Source organism: Aplidium turbinatum, chromosome 8 (genome assembly GCF_918807975.1).
Source record: "Aplidium turbinatum chromosome 8, kaAplTurb1.1, whole genome shotgun sequence".
NCBI classification, from domain to species: Eukaryota; Metazoa; Chordata; class Ascidiacea; order Aplousobranchia; family Polyclinidae; genus Aplidium; species Aplidium turbinatum.
The window spans coordinates 16268747-16290824 of record NC_137479.1 but is presented as its reverse complement, the minus strand read 5'-3'; the positions used below and the strand labels follow the sequence as shown (position 1 = coordinate 16290824).

The 22078-nt window shown below is 38.3% G+C and overlaps 1 protein-coding gene across 1 annotated transcript in view; it reads left to right on the top strand.

The window, feature by feature from the left end:
- LOC145775623 (unconventional myosin-Va-like) overlaps nucleotides 1-22078 on the top strand; it is a 31675-nt gene that overhangs the window by 3908 nt on the left and 5689 nt on the right. Inside the window, exons 7-36 of the mRNA XM_082586946.1 lie at nucleotides 402-483; nucleotides 1170-1277; nucleotides 2170-2282; nucleotides 2983-3114; nucleotides 3856-3989; nucleotides 6751-6832; nucleotides 10103-10243; nucleotides 10546-10676; nucleotides 11060-11147; nucleotides 13915-14085; nucleotides 14409-14506; nucleotides 15039-15152; nucleotides 15362-15500; nucleotides 15786-15943; nucleotides 16313-16502; nucleotides 16667-16783; nucleotides 16961-17050; nucleotides 17212-17436; nucleotides 17793-17886; nucleotides 18022-18149; nucleotides 18293-18415; nucleotides 18764-18913; nucleotides 19081-19194; nucleotides 19321-19431; nucleotides 19526-19644; nucleotides 19894-19993; nucleotides 20427-20592; nucleotides 20852-21034; nucleotides 21251-21405; nucleotides 21579-21668. Of these exons, the coding sequence (XP_082443072.1) occupies nucleotides 402-483; nucleotides 1170-1277; nucleotides 2170-2282; nucleotides 2983-3114; nucleotides 3856-3989; nucleotides 6751-6832; nucleotides 10103-10243; nucleotides 10546-10676; nucleotides 11060-11147; nucleotides 13915-14085; nucleotides 14409-14506; nucleotides 15039-15152; nucleotides 15362-15500; nucleotides 15786-15943; nucleotides 16313-16502; nucleotides 16667-16783; nucleotides 16961-17050; nucleotides 17212-17436; nucleotides 17793-17886; nucleotides 18022-18149; nucleotides 18293-18415; nucleotides 18764-18913; nucleotides 19081-19194; nucleotides 19321-19431; nucleotides 19526-19644; nucleotides 19894-19993; nucleotides 20427-20592; nucleotides 20852-21034; nucleotides 21251-21405; nucleotides 21579-21668 (3846 nt within the window). The remainder of the gene's footprint in view (nucleotides 1-401; nucleotides 484-1169; nucleotides 1278-2169; nucleotides 2283-2982; nucleotides 3115-3855; nucleotides 3990-6750; nucleotides 6833-10102; nucleotides 10244-10545; nucleotides 10677-11059; nucleotides 11148-13914; nucleotides 14086-14408; nucleotides 14507-15038; nucleotides 15153-15361; nucleotides 15501-15785; nucleotides 15944-16312; nucleotides 16503-16666; nucleotides 16784-16960; nucleotides 17051-17211; nucleotides 17437-17792; nucleotides 17887-18021; nucleotides 18150-18292; nucleotides 18416-18763; nucleotides 18914-19080; nucleotides 19195-19320; nucleotides 19432-19525; nucleotides 19645-19893; nucleotides 19994-20426; nucleotides 20593-20851; nucleotides 21035-21250; nucleotides 21406-21578; nucleotides 21669-22078) is intronic.

Here is a 22078-nt window from a genome sequence, read left to right as displayed (position 1 = left end):
GAAAATTTCTTAGTGAACGAAGTAGCCTATTCGTGCTTCGTTTCAACTTCGCCGGCTGAGTTCACAGACATGATCTGTAGTTTGCATTTATTAAAAACGCTTTGGCACATTGAATCACTGCAGAGTGACAAATTATTCCGAACCAGTCACAGTTCACCTATCAATAAATACAAAGCTGCAGTGATATGTAAACTGCAAACGTTGGGCTAAATATTTGACTTTGTGTGTTTGCACATTGAAATTGTTTGCTTTCTGGATTATTACTTATGTCGGAATCGGTAACTACTGTAATATCTTCACGATCATTATATTTTAACTATGTGAATGTGATACCAGTTGTACTTTTCTATGTGAAAAGTTTTTTTTTCGCATTTCAATATTAGAAGCTATGACGTTTCCAGGCTGTGGATGAGAGAAACTACCACATATTCTACCAGCTGTGCTCGTGTGCTCATTTGCCGCAGTTTCAACCTCTTAAGCTATGTGAGTAAAGTTTGTATCGAAACAAACCATTTTTGCGTGATTAACGTTATGCGTTATCTATGTTACATTTACAAGCTACAAGCGTGTAATTGTGTATAATTATTAGATGACAAGTTTTTTTACTGTTGTGTAAATCATTGTAATGTTTTTAAATGTAAACTCTTTCCATGAATGCTTTCTCCTTATTGTATAAGTTTTTTTTCTATGTAAAACTTTTAATATACATCATACAAAGTTTTCTGAAAGATTGTTCTCCAATAAATGGTCCATAGAGGTGTCGCAGCTGTTCAAGGTGCTTCATGCAGAATTGTAGGTTAATTTGTAATTGATGAGTATATAACTGAAACTTACGATTCGAAAAACGATTCTGTTATCTTGTTACTTCATTGTGTCTCTTTAGCTGACTTGTATAGCTTCAACGTATGAACTTTCACGAGCTACATCTTTTGATGCCACCGTGGTTGATTTAAATATATCATAAGGTTGCTGTTAAGTACTTTGCTAAAAGAGTTTTCTAAGAGTTGGCTTTACGCTAAACATAGCAGTGGATTTTCAATGAATAAATTTCACATCATGAAACTAAAGTAAGTTGTGTTGTTTCCGTGTAACTCTAATTAATGTGACATTCATTGTCTGTGCCACAAAAGCGATCAGTATCAATTCAAGGTGTAAAAATTTGCTTTTAGTACCTGCCGACCACTTCGAATATTTAAGAAGTGGAAACTGCATCAGCATTGACGGCGTCGATGATAAACAAGAGTTTCAAGAGACCGTCCATTCTCTCACCCTGTTAGGTTAGCAGGAGTTCACTTTTGAGTCGTAATTCACAATCATGATGTGTACTAAACTGTTCGATTGGTCACTATTAAATTTCCACGCTGTGGTCACAGCCGAGTGTGTGTACGATATCGAAGATTAATTAAAACATCTTATTAAAACATTTTTAACTTAGAACAATTGTTTGCTGCCGTGATAGCACATGATTTACCGGCATTCTTAATACTTCTTGTTGGTATTTCTTTAAATTCAGTTCACAATTTTCTACATACCATGGAAACCAATGAACACTTTTATTTTGATTGTAATTACTGGCTTCTGTCCGGATAATATGTCGATTTTGTTTTAATGAAGAAAGTCTTTAAACACGGAAAGGTTTGTTGGAATCATTCAAAGTTACATCGAAATGATCTTGTTGAATCTTTTTCATGTAAAGTATAAACTTCCTAAAAAAGCACCGTTATTCTCATAGTTGTTCCATTAACTGTCTTAGGTCCCAGGTTTTCACATGATGTTAGTAAGTTATTGGCTTTTGTGCATGATGTAGTCAAGACACGAAACATTGAAAATACAATATTCAGTATATTTCTGTTCATCACATTGGAAACCTTGTCTCAGTTTGGGAGTCTGAACATTGTGGCGGGGAAAAAGAGAACAGTTTGTACTGTATATACAAAGATTAATAATTACGCTGTAGCACCCGGCTGTAGCTGATCGTTATGATAGGCGAGGGGGCAATTAATTCTGGTAACAGCCGATCCCACAGCTCAATAATGACTCACAAGAAAAGTAATACTACAACCAAAGCAATTTCATGAAATTATGCCCATTTTCAAGTGACTTTCTTGTTTCTTATCGCTTGCTATGACGCTTTAGGTGGCTAGAATATTACATCTGATCACTATTCAGGTGTCAGCAGCAAGCATCAGTCTCTTGTGTTCCGCCTCTTATCGGCCATCTTGCATATGGGAAACATCGATATCGAGGAAGGCGAAACGGGAAACGACACGTGCCTTGTTCAGGTCGACATCACTTCATCACAATTTGACGTTATTTCGACTTCATAACTTTGAAATTGATTTGGTGCAATGACTAAAATTTTAATGATCATTTCGACTCACAATTTCATCAACAAAAATGTTTTGGATTTCTCCAGAAGTCAGGTATTTTCATAAAAATTAATCAATTCAAGCGACATGAAGAGGAAAAATATATTATATTGCAAATTCAAGTATACTAAAAAATACATGTTTTGATGGTAAGAAGTGCAAGTAAATCCCACAACAACTATATTTGTCAAGAATTTTAGAATTTTATTACCATAAAACTCGAAAAAGTGATTGAATTTTCAAGTGAATAAACTAGTTGGCGTCTGATCGTGTGATGTTGGATCAACTCTTACTCTTTACCTAACATAAGGTTAGAAACACTGCTTACCTTTTCAAGTGTAGAAAATTGTAATACAATGTTGTACCCTATTTACGACCACAGGTACCGTGTTCGTTGTATTTTGAACTGACAAGTGACAAAGGTTTATATTAGTGTTTGAAGTGGTAGTTTGTATGATCTTCTGGGCCGAACTATTGAAACTTCATCCAACATAAACAATGACTATACCGTTGAAAATCACCTATCACCACCACCCATCCCTTGTACTTGTAGTTTTTCCCTTTTTTGTTGAGCAATGTACATTGGTTGTATTTGTTACTTTTGTACCCCCAGCCTGACGATGAGTCCTTGTTGACAATGTGTGAGCTACTGGGCATAGAATCTCAACAAATGGCTCAATGGTTGTGCAACAAAAAGATAACCACAATGGCAGAAGTTTTAGTCACGCCGCTAACTTACGATCAGGTAATCTTTAATCTCGTTATGTCAAGCTTACTATGTTTCAAATATACCAATAGAAAACGAGCAAAACAGGCACAACACAAGTTTATGAACGTGTCGAGTGTGACTTAGTGTCGGATTATGGTAGATGTTGATTGGGCTACCATTAAGTTTTCAAAATTTGTTAAGTAGACACGTGAAATATGTTGCAACTTCGAACAATCTTACAGCGCTTGGATATCATATTTGTCATTGCTGATAGTTTCCAGTTAAAAATACTGATTCCAGTTTGCGACTATTTTAGGCTTACAATTGGGATGAAAGTTGTGCTTGAATAGACCTGAAAACACTGAGCGTTCACCGTTCAAAGCCACCCAGGTGTTGGAAAGCTTGTACTTCCTGACGTCATAGTGGCCAATGTGCAATCGCTGTAACTAGAGTTTACGAGGTTCATAAAAACCATGCATCAGCAATTTACTGAAAGGGGATTTTATTGACAATACATATCCAGTGTTCCACTGCAGTTGTTAGCAAGGTTAAACTTTAAAGATTCACCCATGCGTAAAAACTATTTCTATTCATTGGATTCTGGTTCGTAAATGCGTCGTGACATCGGCAGACTGCTACCTTATTGCCCAACCTTACAAAGCCACATTCATTCCATTTGCTGGTAATGGCCTAAACATCATCCTGAATTATTAAGGTCGTCACACGCTTTATAATGTCGCCAACTCCGTGCTTTGTTAGCCGAGTTTTATTCACCAGGCGCTGTTCGCAAGGGACGCACTAGCCAAGCACATGTACGCTAAATTGTTCGATTGGCTGGTCCGAAAAGTGAACCGAGCCCTCATCAGTGCCACGAAAGAGCACTCCTTCATTGGAGTGCTCGATATTTACGGGTAAGGATTTTCTTCGTTAACTGAGAAAGTTTTGTCTGCACTGAGTGTTTCCTCTTGTTTAATGGCGAGCATTCAAACAATTTAATCATTAAAACAACAACTAATCGTTTATTCACAATCGTCTCTTCAAGGTCGATGTTAATAACATTACTTTTCTGATTAAATAGTTTTTTGAATTGCTTCAAGTACGTTCGAAGTTCACCAAATCATCAAATACAACATCCAAGCTTGTAATGTACATGTCTATTGTTAATGAATGCTGTGCACCCGCCTGCTCGAACTTTTTCTCACATCACAATGATGTCAAACAAGTGAAACGCAAATGAAACAAGGCAACCTTTGCCAGTTATCACCTAAATATTGCCTTTGATCCAGGAGCTCAATATATTACATTAGCTGCTATCATTTACGTTGCACATTCAAATAATGAAGAACCCAATTAAATTCTTGTCATTTTCACCATTTACTTGTACAATATTTAACAAAGTCACACTGGTTATCGAGGTGTCCGACGTTTTTTTCGTAAACAGTTTTTCGTAAAACAATTGTTCGTAAAATCAATTCTTCGTAAAGCAATTCTTCGGGCATGCAATTGACCGTAATACTAATTGTTCGTAAACAAATGTTCATAAAAGTTAGGCTACAGCTTTTAAAAAAAAAACAGTTACAATTGTTTACGAACAATCAATTAGGGTAGCGTATATGCTAGAGATGTGCTAATTGTGCTTAAAAACGTGCTGTACCTGTAGAGTGTAGACGAGCAGACAGAGTGTAGAGTCCCTGATTCAGAATGGCATTACAATTTGTGAGCAGCGAAAAAGGAAAGCCAAAACTTTTGTATAGTGGCCAGCTTTATTACAAAGATTATAGTGCACTTAACGCACAAGGGCAAGAAACTACTTATTGGAAATGTGAGCATTTTAATAAGAAAATGTCCTGCACGAGTAACAACTGCTATGGCAGCCATTGTACAATCCAGAGGTGAGCACAATCATGCTGGTCATGTCGAAGCAGCAAAGGTTATGGAAAATATTCGTTGTGCAGCAACAGACAGTCGTGATGCCCCAAGTTACCTCGCCTTTGCAAAAACTATTGGACTCAGTCAAGCCACGGCAGCAAAACTGCCAAGTGTGCAGAGCATGAAAAGGGCAGTCACCCAAGTGCGATTGAAGGAAAATGCAGGCCCGGCAATCCCAAATTCTCTCCGTGACATTGTGCTTCCAGTAGAGTACAAGCAAACGTTTGCTGGTGTAACATTCTTGGCCTGGAGATAACCGTATGGTCCTCTTTGCCACTGAAAGAAATCTGCAGCTCCTTGCCCGTTCAAAGCACTGGTATGCTGACGGCACCTTCAAGACAGTGCCTCCACTGTTTGAACAGCTTTACACAATACACGGACTGAAGGAAAACACTTCAGTGCTTCTGGTGTATGCCCTGCTGGGGGACAAAAGGAGAGGGACATACATTCATCTACTGCAAAAGATCAAGGAGTTGTTACCTGCTGTTGCTGTTCCAGAAACAATCATGACTGACTTTGAGATGGCCATGGTTAATGCAGTAAGCAGAGAGAACCCACTTTCAACTCACCGTGGCTGTTTCTTCCATTTGTGCCAGTGCATTTGGAGAAAGACGCAATCAAGTAGCCTGAAGGAGCAGTACGAGACAAGTACAGAGTTTGCTCTGAGGCTGCGCATGTTGTCGTCTCTGACCTTTGTGCCTATTGATGAAGTCAGCCGGGCCTTTGACATTCTCATTGATGGGAATGTATTACCAGATGTTGCTCAGCCAGTAATTGACTACTTTGAAGACACTTGGGTTGGGCGCCCTGATCGTCGTCAAGGGCGCCGTCCTTCAATGTTTGCAATTCAAATGTGGAACTGCTATGATGGCGTCCTCAGTGGCCTTCCCAAAACTAATAATAGCATTGAAGGATGGCACAGAGGGTTCATGTTCCAGGTATCTGCAAATCATCCAGATATTTGGAAGTTCATATCTGCAATCAAGCGAGAGCAAAACCTAAATGAGGTTTGTATTGAACAGTATGTCAGTGGCCAGGCAGGACCCCCTCCAAAGAAGAAGTACAAGGACAGTGCAGAAAGACTAACTAGAGTCGTCCGAACCTGGCGTCAAGACTTTCAAGATGATAAAATTTGTGATTACTTGCGTGGAATTGCACACAATACTTCATACTAAACTTGGCTCGTGGACAATTTGTACGAAGTTACTCAAAGCTGTATTGGTAGTGTAAGCAAAGAATTGCTAAACACAGACAATTGTTGTATTCCAATAAATAACAAAAAATGCGCTTTTTCATTGTGCTTATTTCTTTGTGTCGTCGTAACTTGGTTATTCAGGAAAATTTGCATTACGCACCTTCATCGGAAATTGCAAGACAAACCTTGCTGTTGCGAAAAATTGTTCACGAACAATTCACCTATCACCTGTTTACGAACAATTCACCTATACGAAGAATTGATGTATACGAACAATTGCTTTACGAAGAATTGCTTTACGAAGAATTGATTTTACGAACAATTGTTTACGAACAATTGCTTTACGAACAACTGTTTACGAACAATTCACCTATAACCGGTTATCGATGCTATGACTACTAACGTACTTTCTACTTCTCACCATATCTATGCTTTAACGATCAGCAGTTAAAGTTACTTGTCATTTTTATGTTCCTTCGACGTTTTAAACACCTCGAATAGAATGTGAAAATGGCGAATCCCTCTGACAGAGATTTGTTTTTATTCAGATTTGAAACATTCGAATCGAATAGTTTTGAACAATTTTGCATAAACTATGCAAACGAGAAGCTTCAGCAGCAGTTTTGCCAGGTTTGCTATGCGTTACATTTGTTCAATATCATATAAGCTTTATGCAGTTGAATTGAGAATATAGAAACAAACAAGTGTCAAAGTTGATTGGTTTACAGTACGTATTGAAAAGAAGCAACAATTTACTTTCCAGATTGTTTGTTTTTTCATAACTTTGCATAAAGATATTTTATAGCGTATTTCTAAATCACACGAGCTACGCCGCACTTTTATGATCTCGTGTGTATGTGCTATATTTTCCGCTACTACTGGGGAGTGGTGACTTGCGCCCAGACGTCAAACATCACATCGCTTTCACAACATCAGTATACAGAAACCTGCGAATCCAGAGGAAGGGATTTTCATCGCAACTGAACTTCAGTGATCTGCAGCTTGGAAACTTCCACTGCTTGCCATGCATCAAAGTCACATCTGGTTTCCAAAATAACGACGACCTTCTCACACTACCCATAGTCCCATACGTCTTGCGTTACACTGGGTCAAGTACCCAGCCTTCAACCCATTGTTACTTCAATATGCGCAAAATGACTCAATTGATTTGAGAATTTGGCACGTCATCCGTATAACCCAAAGGCGTGTCCACATCGACTTTAACGCCTTATAGAAAATGTTAGCTCAAGTACAGTAATGCACGTCAGAGTTGCCATTAATGCACACAAACATTGTGTTTTTCAAAGCTAAATGCTTTTTTTGGTTTGTCGTGAAGTTTTGTTGCTTAAAACTTTCTTGTTGATGACAGCAATGCGGCTTATATGCAAGGTTGCGTCTTTCTTTTACATTCTTGTAGAGTTGTCATTTACTAGTCGCTAAGTTGAAGTAGGGTACTAGAGTAATCAATTGCTGTCGTTTCGTGAAGAAATATTTATGGTGCAGTTGTCTTTGGTGCCTTTGCCATCCGTTGAATCCATAGTAAATGAAGTTGCCAAGTGGAAGTATATGGTCACATTAGACTTAAAATCTGCCGGTCATCAAACACCAATTGGGCCCCTATGATTGTTAATGTTATTATACCACATTTCACTCTTCACACAAGCTACACCAATGGAAATATCTACCTTTTAAGTTGACAAAAAGATTGTGCAACCGTACTGAAATTTGTTTGTTGGGTTCCAAGTTTGGAGCTTGAGAAGCTTTACAAGATTTCCCGTTGCCAACAACAAAGAAAGATTGCAGCGAATCATGAGGTTGTTTGCCCGCTACGCCAAATGCATTCCTAACTATTCTGCAACAATTAGACTACTTCTGTAAACAGAATAACTGCTTTTAAGTTGTGAGGCTTAGGCTGCCTTGAACACATTGAAAACTAAGTTAATTCATGCTTCTTAACAACCTATTAACGAATTCATTCCTTTCATCTTGGAAACAGATGCTTCAAGCTTTGCCATCGCCGCAACGCTCAGCTAAACGGTCGTCCTGTGGCATTTCACGCGCGAACTTTATCAACTTCCGAGCAAATTCATTCAGCATTTCAAAAACAAGCCCACGCGATCGTTGAAGTGTTGCGAAAATGGAAGCATTTATTGTTTGGAAGACACATTAAGCTGATTACGGACCAAAGAAACGTATCGTGTATGTTCGGTTTAAAACATCTGTCCAATTTGAAAAATGATAAAATACAACGTGGGCGTTTGGAACTTTCACCTTATAATTTTTTCACCGTTTATAGACAAGGAAACAAAACAATGTATCAACACATTCTTCAGGACAGTGATTTTCAACCAGTGATCCGTGACAGATTATCATGTGTTCCGCAAGAAATTTATTAGTTTGACTTGTGTTCCATGGAGCACCGGTCTAAAATCAAAATTCCAAGAGTTTTGCGTTTGTTTTTCTACAATTCCTGCCGAATATTAACTTTTTGCTCATCCGAACAGGCCCAGATATTCCACTGAGAATAACTGAAAGTGAAGAAATTGTTATTGTGTTGTTTATTGCTTCATCATAAAATTTCGTTTGATGTTCCGCAAGATTATGGACATGACTAAAGTGTTCTCGTGGCTCAGAAAAGGTTAAAAAACACTGCTTAAGGGTAACCTTTGCATCGGTGACGACAACATCAGAAGCTGCCTTAAGATTGCTGCATGAATCACTTTGCCATTCTGGTATTACACGATTGTGGCATTATGTATAAAGGTATAAACCTTTATACATATAAAGGTATAAATAAATGTATAAACCTTCCTTATTTTGGAAGCCATGAAAACTCGCGATGCAATGCAAAGATTGCGTTGAAAAGCAGTTTTTTATAAGCCCTAAGAGTAACAACGCCTCATTAAAGCAATCCAATCATTCAAAAAAAAAAATTAGTATGGGTTTCAGATATGTAGTAGCATACCGAGTTTTCCAGATTTTTCTTTGTCTACCCATGTGCCGACATAAAGGCATCTACTGTTATTGAAAAATTATGTGATTTATTTTCCGTGTTTGGTTTTCCGTCCTATATCAGGGTGCAAATTTCATGTTGAGCGAATTGAACGTGTAGCTGCATGGGATCTGGGATGGGTATCCTCACCACCATCAGTCACTCTACTAGATACAACCCTCTAATCAATAGCTATTAGCTAAGTCGAACCACATAACGTATGCAATTGATCTATTTACATTGTGTTTCGTTTGAATCCTTGGACCTGTTTTATGTAGTGTCGAATTTGTCGTTTGTGGGGTGAACGTCGTGAAGTTCTGTTGCTTAAAGGCTTGATGTTGATGGCTGTGACCCCGATTACGTGCAAGCACTGCAAGGTTGCTCCTTTTGCACCTTTGTTGAATTCTTCTTCTTCAACAGATTGATCGTGTTTGATCAGCTGTGATCTCTCTTATAAACTGCCTCCATTTTGTTCTGTCTTGTTTTTTATTAGTGTTTCCGGCATGCTTTTTATTCCTGTAATTTGCTTGATATTGTCAAAATATTTGATTTTTTGTCGTCCTTTTGTTCGTTTGCCTTGCACCATCCCAGTCAACATTGGATTTTCCAACGAGTTGAATTGCCAAGTCGTTAAGTCGAAGTGGGGTGCCAGGAGCTATCCATTGCTGCCGTTACGTGAAGAAATGTTTATGTTTTACATATGAATTGTTTAGTTTAGTAAAAACCTAAAACTGTATAGTCTATTTGCATAAGTAATACAATTCGTTACAGGATTCTTTAAATGCTTCAATTCAAAATCACAATTATATTTATTTACTTTCAGTGTTTCTGTATTCCGTCACGTAGTATTGCATGGTATTTTGAAATATAAAAAATTAATTAAATATCTTTTTGACTATGGTCTTTAGCACGTCTTCAAGTTGGAGCAGGAGGAATATGTTCGCGAAGAAATCGAGTGGAAATTTATTGATTTCTACGATAATCAACCTTGCATTGATTTGATCGAGTGTAAACTTGGGATTCTTGACCTACTCAACGATGAATGTAGAGTGAGTGAATCGACAAAAGTTACTTCAATCTTCATTGTAAAGTTGTTTCCTTTGTCTAAAACAAAACTGTTCGCCGGCCAAGATAAAAGCCGTTTTTGCCACTTATGTTCAGCGGAACTGTCTGCAACTTTTCTAACCAAGTCAGATTTGAAATGTTCTATCTTGAAGTTTTAGTAGTTTGCAGTTTATTTAATCTACCAGTTGCGTTGTAAAAACCACTGTGTCATGGCTTGAGGTGTTCATTTTCTTTGTCAAAACTCTTTTTCCTAGACAGGAATTTGTTTCATGTTAATTTTTTTCAGATGCCACGTGGCAGTGATCAGTCCTGGGCACAAAAACTTTACGATCGACATTTGAAAAAGTCAAAGCACTTCGACAAATCCAAGCTTTCAAACACGTCCTTCTTTGTTGTTCATTTTGCCGACAAAGTCAGGTGCGAGAAATTATTGCTCCCGACAAAGTGACTAATATTTCAAGATCTCAATGCACAGAGCTGTGGTCATGCACGGGTTTTATAGAAAATCATTTGTCATTTTCTAGTCAGTCTGAGGATAGGTCAAAGCTTTCCCAGTCCGAGGATAAACATTCAATCAATCATTCGATTTTACTATTTTTCAGTGTCTTTTGAGATGACCGTTAGCTCTCAATTAGACAAAAACTCAGTCTCTGAGGATAAATTTCGCCTATATGAAGGAGGTAGATTTAATGAAACAAGAAAGATAAACGGCATGATCAATGTCAACAATAGCAATGAAAATTTCTAATCAATGGAACGAACTTATATCAAGTATTCTCTATTTTCTGCTTTTGTTACAGATACGAAGTGGAAGGATTTTTGGAAAAGAATCGAGATACGGTTCAAGAAGAACAACTCAATATCTTGAAAGCCAGTCAGGTATGTTTTGTGTGTTATTTGCCCATTGCAAACTATCATTGAAGAGGTTCAGCATGACTGAGTGTTGTTGAATGAACAAATGAAAAACTGGATTGGTAAAAGGCCGCTGCTATTTCTGTCAATATGCGGCCAGTATATTCTTTTATTTGTTTGTGATGATGTGTTGTTTTGTGGGAAATTGTTATTATTTTTCTTCTAATATTTTTTCATGTGAATATGTGTACGTTTCGTTGATGTACTTGGTGTTTTCCTTGTCCAATATAATTGGGTGTCTCTTAAGTGACTTTTTTTCCTAAATATAAATAAGTGAACGTTTGGCTTCTTTCGTTTTTTATCTGAAGCTAACATTCGTGTTGGTTAGGGTCGATCGATATCGTGAGTAAATTTGCTAACTCTTGATGAGTTTTCAGTTTACCTACCATTTGTAGTATTATATTATTAAGTACTAAAGTCAATATAAATCAAGCTTGGAACAAAACATAAGTGTTCCATTAATTTTGCAAATAAGGTCCATTTGACTCGCCGATGTCAATCTGCGTTGAAATGTTCAACACTGGCTTTGTATTGAAAACGTTCAATGGCTTGATACAAATGAACATTTAGTGGTAATGTACTGTATAGAAATCAAGGAAATGCTTGACTTGGTGTTGTCCAACTTTACGAATGAAGCTTGCTTCTTCAGGTTCGGTCAAGTGGAAACTTAACTTAGTCCTGACGATACGACATCTATTTCTATAGATATTAAAGTTTATTGCAGATAACTTACAGCCAAAGAGCTGATCTATTTGATGGAAAGAAACTTGATACAACCGCTATTTTGTGAAACGTGTTTTTTCACGTGTAAACTTTAGTTTAAGTTCAATTGTCTTCAATTAATTTGGACTTTGAAGATTGAATAGAATCAATTTCGCGGTTGTCTTTTAGTAGTGATCCCAGAAAATATCGCTTTTCACTTGAAAAAACAATTTCATTTGAGTGAAACTGATTTGTTGATAAGTGGTAGCAATGGGTTACGCTCTGAATAGTTTCGCGTATATACAGATTTTGGTGGTAGAAACACCATTTTTTTTTCGGAATGGCCCGTTTCGGTGAGTCCGATTCGGTGAGTCCGATTCGGTGAGTCCGATCCCTTAACGGGGGATTTTTTCAATTTTTTTTTTAAATTATCGAGTACCGTAGCCTAATTATCACTGCCGATTTAGGGTTAGGGTTAGAAGTTAGGAACTCACCGAATCGGACTCACCGAATAGTAGCAGACCCGTTTTTTTTAATAGAACCAGGAAGACTTCGTAATGGTCACAGTTTCTGTGTTTCAGCTAACCAAACTTTTACAACTTAACTTTACGACTTAATTTTGTGCTACTTTATTTGCAATTTCAAATAATAATTAAACCTATTATATAACTTATTTTTCTTCACTTTTTTATATTCCAACTGTGACCTTTCACTTCTACAGAAGGTATAGTTGGCATGACAACAGTATGGGCATGATGTGCGTTTTTACAAACATTTTGCTTTTAACTAATACAATTAAATGAAATTGCGTTTACGGCCAAATGCATTTGCAATTGTAATTCCTTTTGTTATCAAATTCAAAATTTACTTTAACAATGGAACTTTTGACATGCAAAATTGCATCACTGACCATAAACGTCATTTTCATGTTGAACATATGTGTTGTTTACTGTGCTACACGGATGGCGAGTACTATGTGTCCGAACATTTCACTCACCGACAAACAACTTTGATAGTTGTTGGACAAGTTTTCATCCTTTATAGGCTTTTCTGCAATAAGCCAAGTCTTCATCACCTAAAACTCGGCTTTTCTACCACCAGCTTGTTTTTCGCATGACAATGAATGCAGAACCACAGCACTGTTTTCAACTAACACTATCTTTTGTTGTGTTTTTGTGCGCTGATACATTATGCAGCTGTTGATATTTTTAACGCAACCCTTTTGTGTTTGTATTGAATCGTTTGATAATTGATTGTGACTAATATAAAATTTGAGAAGTTTTCTACACTTGCATGGGTGAATATGTAGGTGGCTGCACAAAGCCTCCGAGTTGAAGTTATTTTTTTTTAAACTTACAATGCATGTTTGAAGTTTATTCCTGCCTTTTACATTTACGACTGATTACTGAACTATATCTTTTAAAAACTTTGCTGTTGAAGCTTGGGTCAACGTACCATAGAACGATCTAAAAACTATTTTTGTTGAGACCATACATCCTCGCACAGATTCTTTTGTGCATATAAACCTCCAGAAACTTTACCAAGCAAACTATCTCATTGCAGAACCTGTGTTGCCTGTATTCATTCATTCCCGCAACGCTTGCTTTTATTTCATGAATTCAATGATCATTTTATTTTGATCATATTTTTGTTATAAACGGTGCTTTTAACAACTTAGTTGCGTTTACACCATGGTTTACATTCACTCGTTGCATGTGCAAAGCAGACTACATATCTCTTTTCCTGAAAATGCCGTAAAACCAACTGCAAACATTCAGTATATATGTGCATTGCAACAAATTTATTCAAAGTTATCTGCAGTAATATATTATAGATCTAATATAGAGCTCATCTTTATTGATATTATTCTCAATGTTTCTCCAACGAGTCTATCGCTGATTTATCTGAAATATTGGAAAACTTGTGGACGCGTTGTTGCTTTTTTTCTCAGTATATTTCGTGAAAGATTTCACATGAGGTGGTGGTGGTTTAGTGCGATAACACAACAGAGTAACAGACTTAATCATTTCTTCAGTTTAAGCTTGTGAGCGAATTATTTATGGAGGAGGAGGGTGATGAAACGCCAGACGCTAAGACAAAACCCAGCAAACATGGTGGGAAGAGAGCCAAAATATCACATTCTACCACCAAACCGGTAGTGACCGGCGGGACGACCAAACGCAAGGAAATGAGGAAGACTGTTGCAAGCCAGGTATGAAGTTATGCTTGACAAGTCTTTTACTACAAACAAAAAAATGTTTGTAATATTTATGATCATTGTCTGAAGTCTGTGTTTTACTTTCTTTTATTTGTATTTCAAAGCATTTTCCGGATATTGTCAACCCAAAGAATTTTTGTCGAATTAAGAAATCTGACACTTTTAGACTTTATTTCATTTTTTCTTGTTCTTGTGATTCATAGTTCGTTGTGTCAGCCACTCCAACTGCGAGGTAAATGTTTTTCAAATGATCTCAAGTTACATTCTATTTCTCATGTTCAACAGAAAGTGTTTTAAGTGAATGTTTCTACTCATAGTTTCAAGACTCGTTGGGAAAGTTGATGTTGACACTGAACTCCACCACGCCTCACTATGTCCGATGCATCAAACCTAACGATTTGAAACAAAGTTTCACGTAAGTTCTGTCTTTGCGATAGTTTCATTCATCCTTAACTAACCTCAACATGTACTTTAAAAATCAGTTACTGAATGAATTTTGCCATTCATCAATACAAAGTTTTAGTACAAGTTGACAGTGCTGGATAGTCACAATTTCCAACGTGAAGTTGTTATGAAGACTGTCGGGTGTTATAAGATGAAAAGTAGAATATATGTTCGATTGTCAGGAGCTGAAAGAACGATGTAGCAAGCGCAACTATCATTAGGGTTAAAGTACGTCACATCTTGGTGACTGAGGTGAAGCTGTGAGAACAAGCGGTCAGCAATGCGAACACGCTCTGACGTCACCTCAACTAGTCGTTTGTGTTATGATATTGGAATCATATTGGCAGGTAACTTTTCAAGCAAGAATAGACGGCAAACTGGACTGAACGTTGTCCTCACGGCCAGTTGGAAACCGTTTTGCAAGAAAAACGGTATCAATTGGCTTGTTAATAGCACAAAACGTTGGTGGGTAGTTTTGGGTTGACTTCATCTTTTTCGAGCAGATTCGATGCCAAACGAGCGGTTCAACAACTTCGGGCATGCGGTGTGCTGGAAACAATTCGCATCAGCGCTGCTGGATACCCGTCTCGATGGACGTACCCAGAGTTTTACGGGAGGTGGGCGATTTGTTTTGAGAAATCGTATTGTACTTTACGAAAACAAACGTCTCAAACATGCTAAGACAGCAAGAACTTTTCACAAACTAAAAATACTTTGAAATGACAGTAGATGTTACTCATTATCAGTTAAACAATATGACTGTTGCTGTTTTTTTGTTTGCTTGTGATTTTTGAACCTTTTGTGCAACGATTTATCTGTTCACCAGATACCGAGTCTTGATGAGAAGTGGAGAGATAAGCAAGGCGAATCACAGAAAGACGTGCGAGACGGTTCTCGCTCGTCTCATACCCGAACCTGATAAGTACCAACCCGGAAAGTCGAAGATATTCTTCAGAGCTGGGCAGGTGATATACTCCCCAGATAACAAATTAACCGTTTTCTAAATTGTAAAGAATGGCTTTGGCGTCAGGTGAAAAATATACAACTCCGTATCCTTGGTTAATAATTGGCCGACTCTAAACACGCCAAAATCCCTGCGACTCCACTGTCCACAACCGTAAAAATTGCTGTCTGGGGATCTTCTTACGCACTTGGGCTTGTCATTGGCATTTTATTTGTCAAGATTTTGTACTGTGTGTTGTGTTTAAAGTCTACCACTGATCGCTTGAAATTGCATTTCTCATTTCCAGGTTGCTTATTTAGAGAAGCTAAGGGCCGACAAGCTTCGAGTATGCGCTGTCATGATACAGAAGACGATACGTGGTTGGCTCGATCGTGTCAAGTACGTCCGCATGAGGAAGGCGGCCGTTGTGGTGCAACGATACACACGTGGACATCTTGCCAGGCGGTGAGTGATGAAATATGTAGTTGGGTGTTATTTGTTCAAGTCAAAATTAGGATCATTGTAAAGCAGGCATGTAGCAGTATATCATGGTATCATTTCTCAAGGTTCGAAACTCTTTTGTTTTATTCATGTTTATGAACAACTGTGCAGGTCTAATTACAGTAGATCATAGCTTTAGTACTTTTAAATATATTTAAAGATAAAAAATTCTCCTTAGTTTTCCATTTGCTTAGGAATGGAATTTTGGGATTCCATGTTGATCTTTTGTTTTGTTTCAATATATTTATGAAAGAAAGTTTAAAAGACAATGAAACAGTGTTGGATAATTACGCTAATGAGATCACATTTAGTAAAAATGTAATATACGCGCAGGTTGGCTACTTCTCTTCGTCGGACATACGCTGCTACTGTCATACAGACAAGATGGCGCGGCTACTCCAAGCGGCAAGCTTACCTCAAAACGCGGCATGCCATCATTGTTCTCCAGTCGCATACAAGAGGAATGTTTGCTCGAGCGTTGCATACCACGTTGCTGCGACAAGCCAAAGCCATTATTATTCAGGTAGGTGAATGTTTTGTTTATTTTTGTTTGAAGAGAAAATATTTCGACAAAAAAATTTCAAACCATGTGAGTGACTTACTGAGCTTGTGAGATCTCTGAATACTGTGCTCTTGTACTTGGTTTATTTTTGATTGTTGCAATGGATACTGTGTTTTTATATACAGCGCTACACACGTGGTTGGTTGGCTCGTGTCCAATACAAGAAGGATCTTTGTTCGATCATCTACTTGCAATGTTGTGTGCGGAGGATGAGAGCGAAACGTGAACTCAAACAACTGAAGGTAAGGTTCAAGATAATACTGAGCTTTTTGGTTTTGTGCCTGTGTTTGCAATTTTACTGGTTTGTAATGGCTTCACACTGCTATGAGAAAATTGATCGATTTCTTATTCAATACAGTATCTTTTGTTATCTGTCAATCCTAACATTTTTTTATTCGCAACTTGTTGAAATTGTGCAGATCGAAGCGCGATCAGTGGATCACTTCAAGAAGCTCAACATTGGGATGGAAAATAAGATCATGGAGCTGCAGAGGAAACTTGACCAATCGGTGAGCGATCTTCAACCTCTTGCGGTGTACAGGGCTGTTGCGTTTTTCTAACAATTGATTTGTGCGTGGGTGGCCCTTTGTTTGCCACATTTCTTCTGCCTTTGTTTTACAAGCTAAGACTTTTTGATCACTGATTGTAACGAGCAAATTTGTGGCTTCAGGTCAAAGAAAACCATTCGCTTCTTACGAAAGCTCTTGAAGTGACTGCGCTTCGTCAGCAATTGAATGAGACGAAAGGCAATCAGGCTACTATTTGCCACTTGGAGTCACGCATCACTGAACTTGAAGGTGAGCTGCGTGACGTGCGTCACTTGCTGGAAGATTCACAATCGGAAACAAAAATCGCGTTGGAATCTATGGAAAAAGAGAGGACAGACAAAGATGAGGTGAAGAAGCTTTTTAACACTTCGTTTTTTTGATATACAGGATTTCGGTACATTTTTTTTTACTAAACGTGAATAAATTATATTGTGATTTCACTCGATATTTTTTGGCAAACCAATTGGCATTTGGGCACTTAAATCTTGAAGAACATTCTCAAGCACTGCATTGAGGACACCTGAACATGTTAAGATGCATTTCACTGTCAATCTACTTCATCGTGGTTTTTCATTTGTTGTTTTGGTTCGCTTGCCATTACTTACAACCAGCAAAGGCCAAGTGACAATCACAGGTGTATGTTGTTGTTCGAAATGTTAAAAGTGATTTCGATGCTCACAAGCCATGTCTTTGAAATGTTCAGATTATATTGAACCTGACGAAAGAAAGAGATTTGCTGAAGGAATCCTACGAGAAACTCGACAACGAAAAGTCAGAATCAGAAGCCAAATTGCAACGTATGTCGCTACAGTTTATATGTTGTTACAACTCGATTGTGGTGAAACGATTGAAATCATGATATTTGTTTTGACAGTGAAACAGCTCAGAGATTGCACTCAAAGTTACAGCGTTAAAAACCTCTTTATCTTCAGGGGAATGTGAGGATACCATAGCAACCAGGTGTGCTCATGCGGAACAAGCTCTTGAAGAGGAAAGATCGCAGCATCAATCTCGTATCAAAGATTACAACAGACTGGAACAAAGATACGACAATTTAAAGGTTATTATTTAACATTGACGAATTATTTCCTTATTGTGCGTCAGTTCATTTTCCTGATTGTGCATGCGTTCTAGTCAGTCAGTTTTATGCATACTCGAAAATACCGTTCGTCACTTCATTGCAACTTTGCATTGTCTTTTTAGGACGAGCTGGAGATGATTAGAAATAAAGAAGAGACCCACCAAGTGATGGATAACCGAGAATTATCGGCTGCTTCACTCAGACCCAATTCCTCTGATATTAGTATGCTTTCGCTGAACATGAATGTATGTGAAAATCATTTTTAAAACCGACTTCCACCAAGCGCATTGATGCCTTATTATTTAACTGATAGTATCACACTGCAGACCATATCGTTAACAGTTGTCCCATCCATTCTCTGGTGGCTTTGTGGTGTAATTTAGGAAACCATCCAACTTGGGGCGATATAAAGATAAACCTTCAGCCAATGTGGTTTAAATATAAGTTTCTATGACACTTTGAATGCAAGCTCTTGGATTGACAATGCTAAAAGCCGAATTGTAATGGATTTCGTCAACACAAAACGTTGATCACGTGATGAACAGGTGATCCCTTAGCATTGAATTTGATGTGAAGTCACGTGATCTTTCCAGGGCGATGCTTATGCATCCGGAGATGAAAAGAATGAAGACAATGCCGACTTGAAAGCAAAGATTTTGGAACTGGAACAAGCGAAGGCAAACCTGGAAGCATCGATTGCTAGCAGGGTCCAGAACAAGATGGACTACGCCGAGCAGTTGCAAGTGAGGCTATTTTTCATATTATTTAAAACTCTGCTCTTTCAGAAGAGGAAATTGTTCAATGTTCATGCTCCAATTCTTTGAGTTTAAGTTTTTGTAACGGAGCTTCGCAAAGTATTGTATGTACAGTGTTAATCTGCGTATCTGACGTAGTTGTGTTTTAACTTTAGTTGAAAGAAACTTTGAGCGTCAACGAGCAGTTACGTCACGAACTGGCTAACTTACGCAAGTCCATCGCTGAAAACGCCTCGTCCGGGCTGACCAAGGACAGCGACGTGTTCAAGGTTGGTTGACTCGTGATACCGTGTTCATCGTACTGCAGTAATGGTCTTTGTTATTTTCTTTGCTCTAATGTCGATCTAACCAAAGTAAGACTTACATCTCCTGAACGTTACCAATCCACTTTTTAGGAGTTATTCGATCAAATGGAAGTTATGCAAGAAGAATTAGAAATAAGGAGAAAAGAAGTCATTCAGCTGAAAACGTGTCTCGCTAAGCAGTCGACGCCTGAAGTCGATAAGGTAAGACTTGCCACTGTGATTCAGGATCGGTAACATGGACGTTTTGAAGCGAGCCTAAAGTCTCAGTGTTGACCTTTGCTTTTTACGTCATCAGAGCACAATGACGGGATCAGAACTATTGGGGAGTCGAAACAGAATGGCAGATATTAGTCTCGAAAAACTTGACAAGAGCGACCTCAAAGCAGTCCTTGTGACAGTGTACGACCACAACAGGTCAGACCAATACTTGTGGCGTGTGTTTATGTGATGCGAAAGGTATTTGTTGATGTGTTTTGGTGGTCAGCCAAATGCGGTCAGCAAGTCAATAATTGTTTACACTGACTCAAACGTTGAATCTGAAAACGTTAAATCATTGTAAAGAAAAGACGTACTTGCTGTGTCCGATCACGTTTTCTATCATGGGATTTACTTCCATTTTCATGTGATTTATATTTGCTTCTCATGTGATTTATTTTCTAACAGAATATTGGAATCAGAGCTGGAGGACGAACGCCGTGTGCATGAGGCTGAAAGCAATGAGTTGATGAAAACTATTGAGCTGTTGAAGCGAGGCAAAGCAAAGGTGAGACCAGCACTACAAGTGCTGGCAACGCTGTGTTGCAACGCCTTTGCCGCAAATATTCAGCTACTCTCTTTCGCTTCCAAGAAAGGGGCTTTGATAGGCAGTGCACTTTAGCAACTTTTCTTACTTTCCGTTTGAGGACGTGAATGATATCAACACTGACAAATCTTACGTATGGGGTGGTGGCAATTACGTTATTTCACCCAAGCGCTGCATCTATTGAATTACTGAATGAAGTTACTGTACGCTATGTAGACTTCATTGTGAATTTGAAGAACATAAATAGCAAGCGACATCGCAGCTTTACAGAAAGTGAAGTTGCTTTCTTTGCTTGAAAGCTTTTGATTTTTGTTTAATGGCAACACAGTAATTTCAAAGAGAAAGTTACTGCTGATTAAAAAAACGTGAAAGTGACTTTATGATTTCTCAATAGAACGGATCGCTTGATCTCGCTTTTGAGGGCAACGTCCAGCATGAACTGACTCGACTTTCAAGCGAAAATCTTGAGTTGCTGGCCAAGGTCGAGTCAATGAATAAAGAACATAAGAAACTAAAGCGGCAACTGAAACTGTACAGCCGGAAGCTCAACACAGCCGACGGTATGTTGTGCGTTATCCGTGGCACCACGCCATGTGTGTGTTTCGTATTAACTCCACAACACGTTAGGAAGATAAAAATATTATACGCCACGTTTAGTTATGTGTTCAAGTTTTGTTTTAATATAGTTTCTGACACGGCTATAGTACAAAGTCTGATACTTATCGACTTTTAAAGTTCAAAATATGTGGAAATACATTCAAGACTTCAGGTATTTTCCAACATACAATATGACTTTCTATCGTTTTATCATTTTCATAGTGTCCAACCATGGGGGTTTGCAACCACACGAATTTTCTCTTGCCATTACTGGTGACGATGACGCAGCGTCGATACAAGGTCATCCTGTGTTACGTCACAAAGACTCGGCAGACAGCAGAGGTTTCGGCATGTTGCAATACAAAGCTGGCGATGAGTCGAAGATAATCCAAGGAATCGTCATTGGTAAATAAGAGGCGATTGTTCATCAACTGTTATGGATATAAGTTAAGCTTTTTGTGCACTTAGGTTGTCCACTGTCTGGCATACCCGTGACAAATGCGGCTGTATACAAAATTTGTAGTGGTCAGCATGTTATCTGTGAAAATCACTTCATTAAAAGAACAATACACTTTCAACGTTAATTCTACGTCGTTTAAAGTATTTTCAATTCCTTCTCAGATTTCAAGCCACGAGGCGTAGCGGTTGGCATGATCCCAGGATTGCCTGCTTACTTGCTGTTCAAACTGTTGCGATTCGCTGATTACTCAAACGACGACAAAATGATCAAACAATTGCTCCAACAAATCATCGGTGGAATCAAGAGAGTGGAAAAGGTTAGCTTGTTCTCAATCAAGTAAATCTGCCTTCAGTAGTGGTCTACAGCCCACATCGCCAATGTTGAGTAACTTGGACAAGATAATAGGTCAACGCAGCTCATAGCATACAGGACACAGGTACGACTTCTACACATGGGGTTATCTCATTTCTTAATTCTTTTGTTTTTCAGAAACACATCAATGACTTCGAGTACATTTCGTTTTGGCTGGCCAATACATGTCGGTTCTTGCACAATATGAAGCAATACAGCGGAGAGGAGGTAGGTAGACAGTGGAGATCTATGGTCTTCCACCCAGGGTTGATCTCTAAGTGGTCAAAACTGGTTTTGACCACTAAGCGGTTTAAACCTGGTTTTAACCGGTCAAAACTAGGTTTAAACTGGTCAAAACCCAGAAAAATATTTTTATGTAGTGAATGGTCGGCTACCTGGGCTATGGGCTATTTAGGAAATATTAAGCAGTAGTAAGTTGTGACCATTTTGATATGCAGGCCTTGAAATAGCTGGCGGCCATGGCCGCCTTAACTTTCATTAACGGCCGCCAATGCCGACCTGTCAGTTCTACATAAAGTAGATTGGCATAAGGCATCACAACTTGTTCCTTTTCCCATAATCCTTTCTTGGCTTGACGTGTACTTTGCTTCAAAGAACGAATCATAAACTATCCTGTC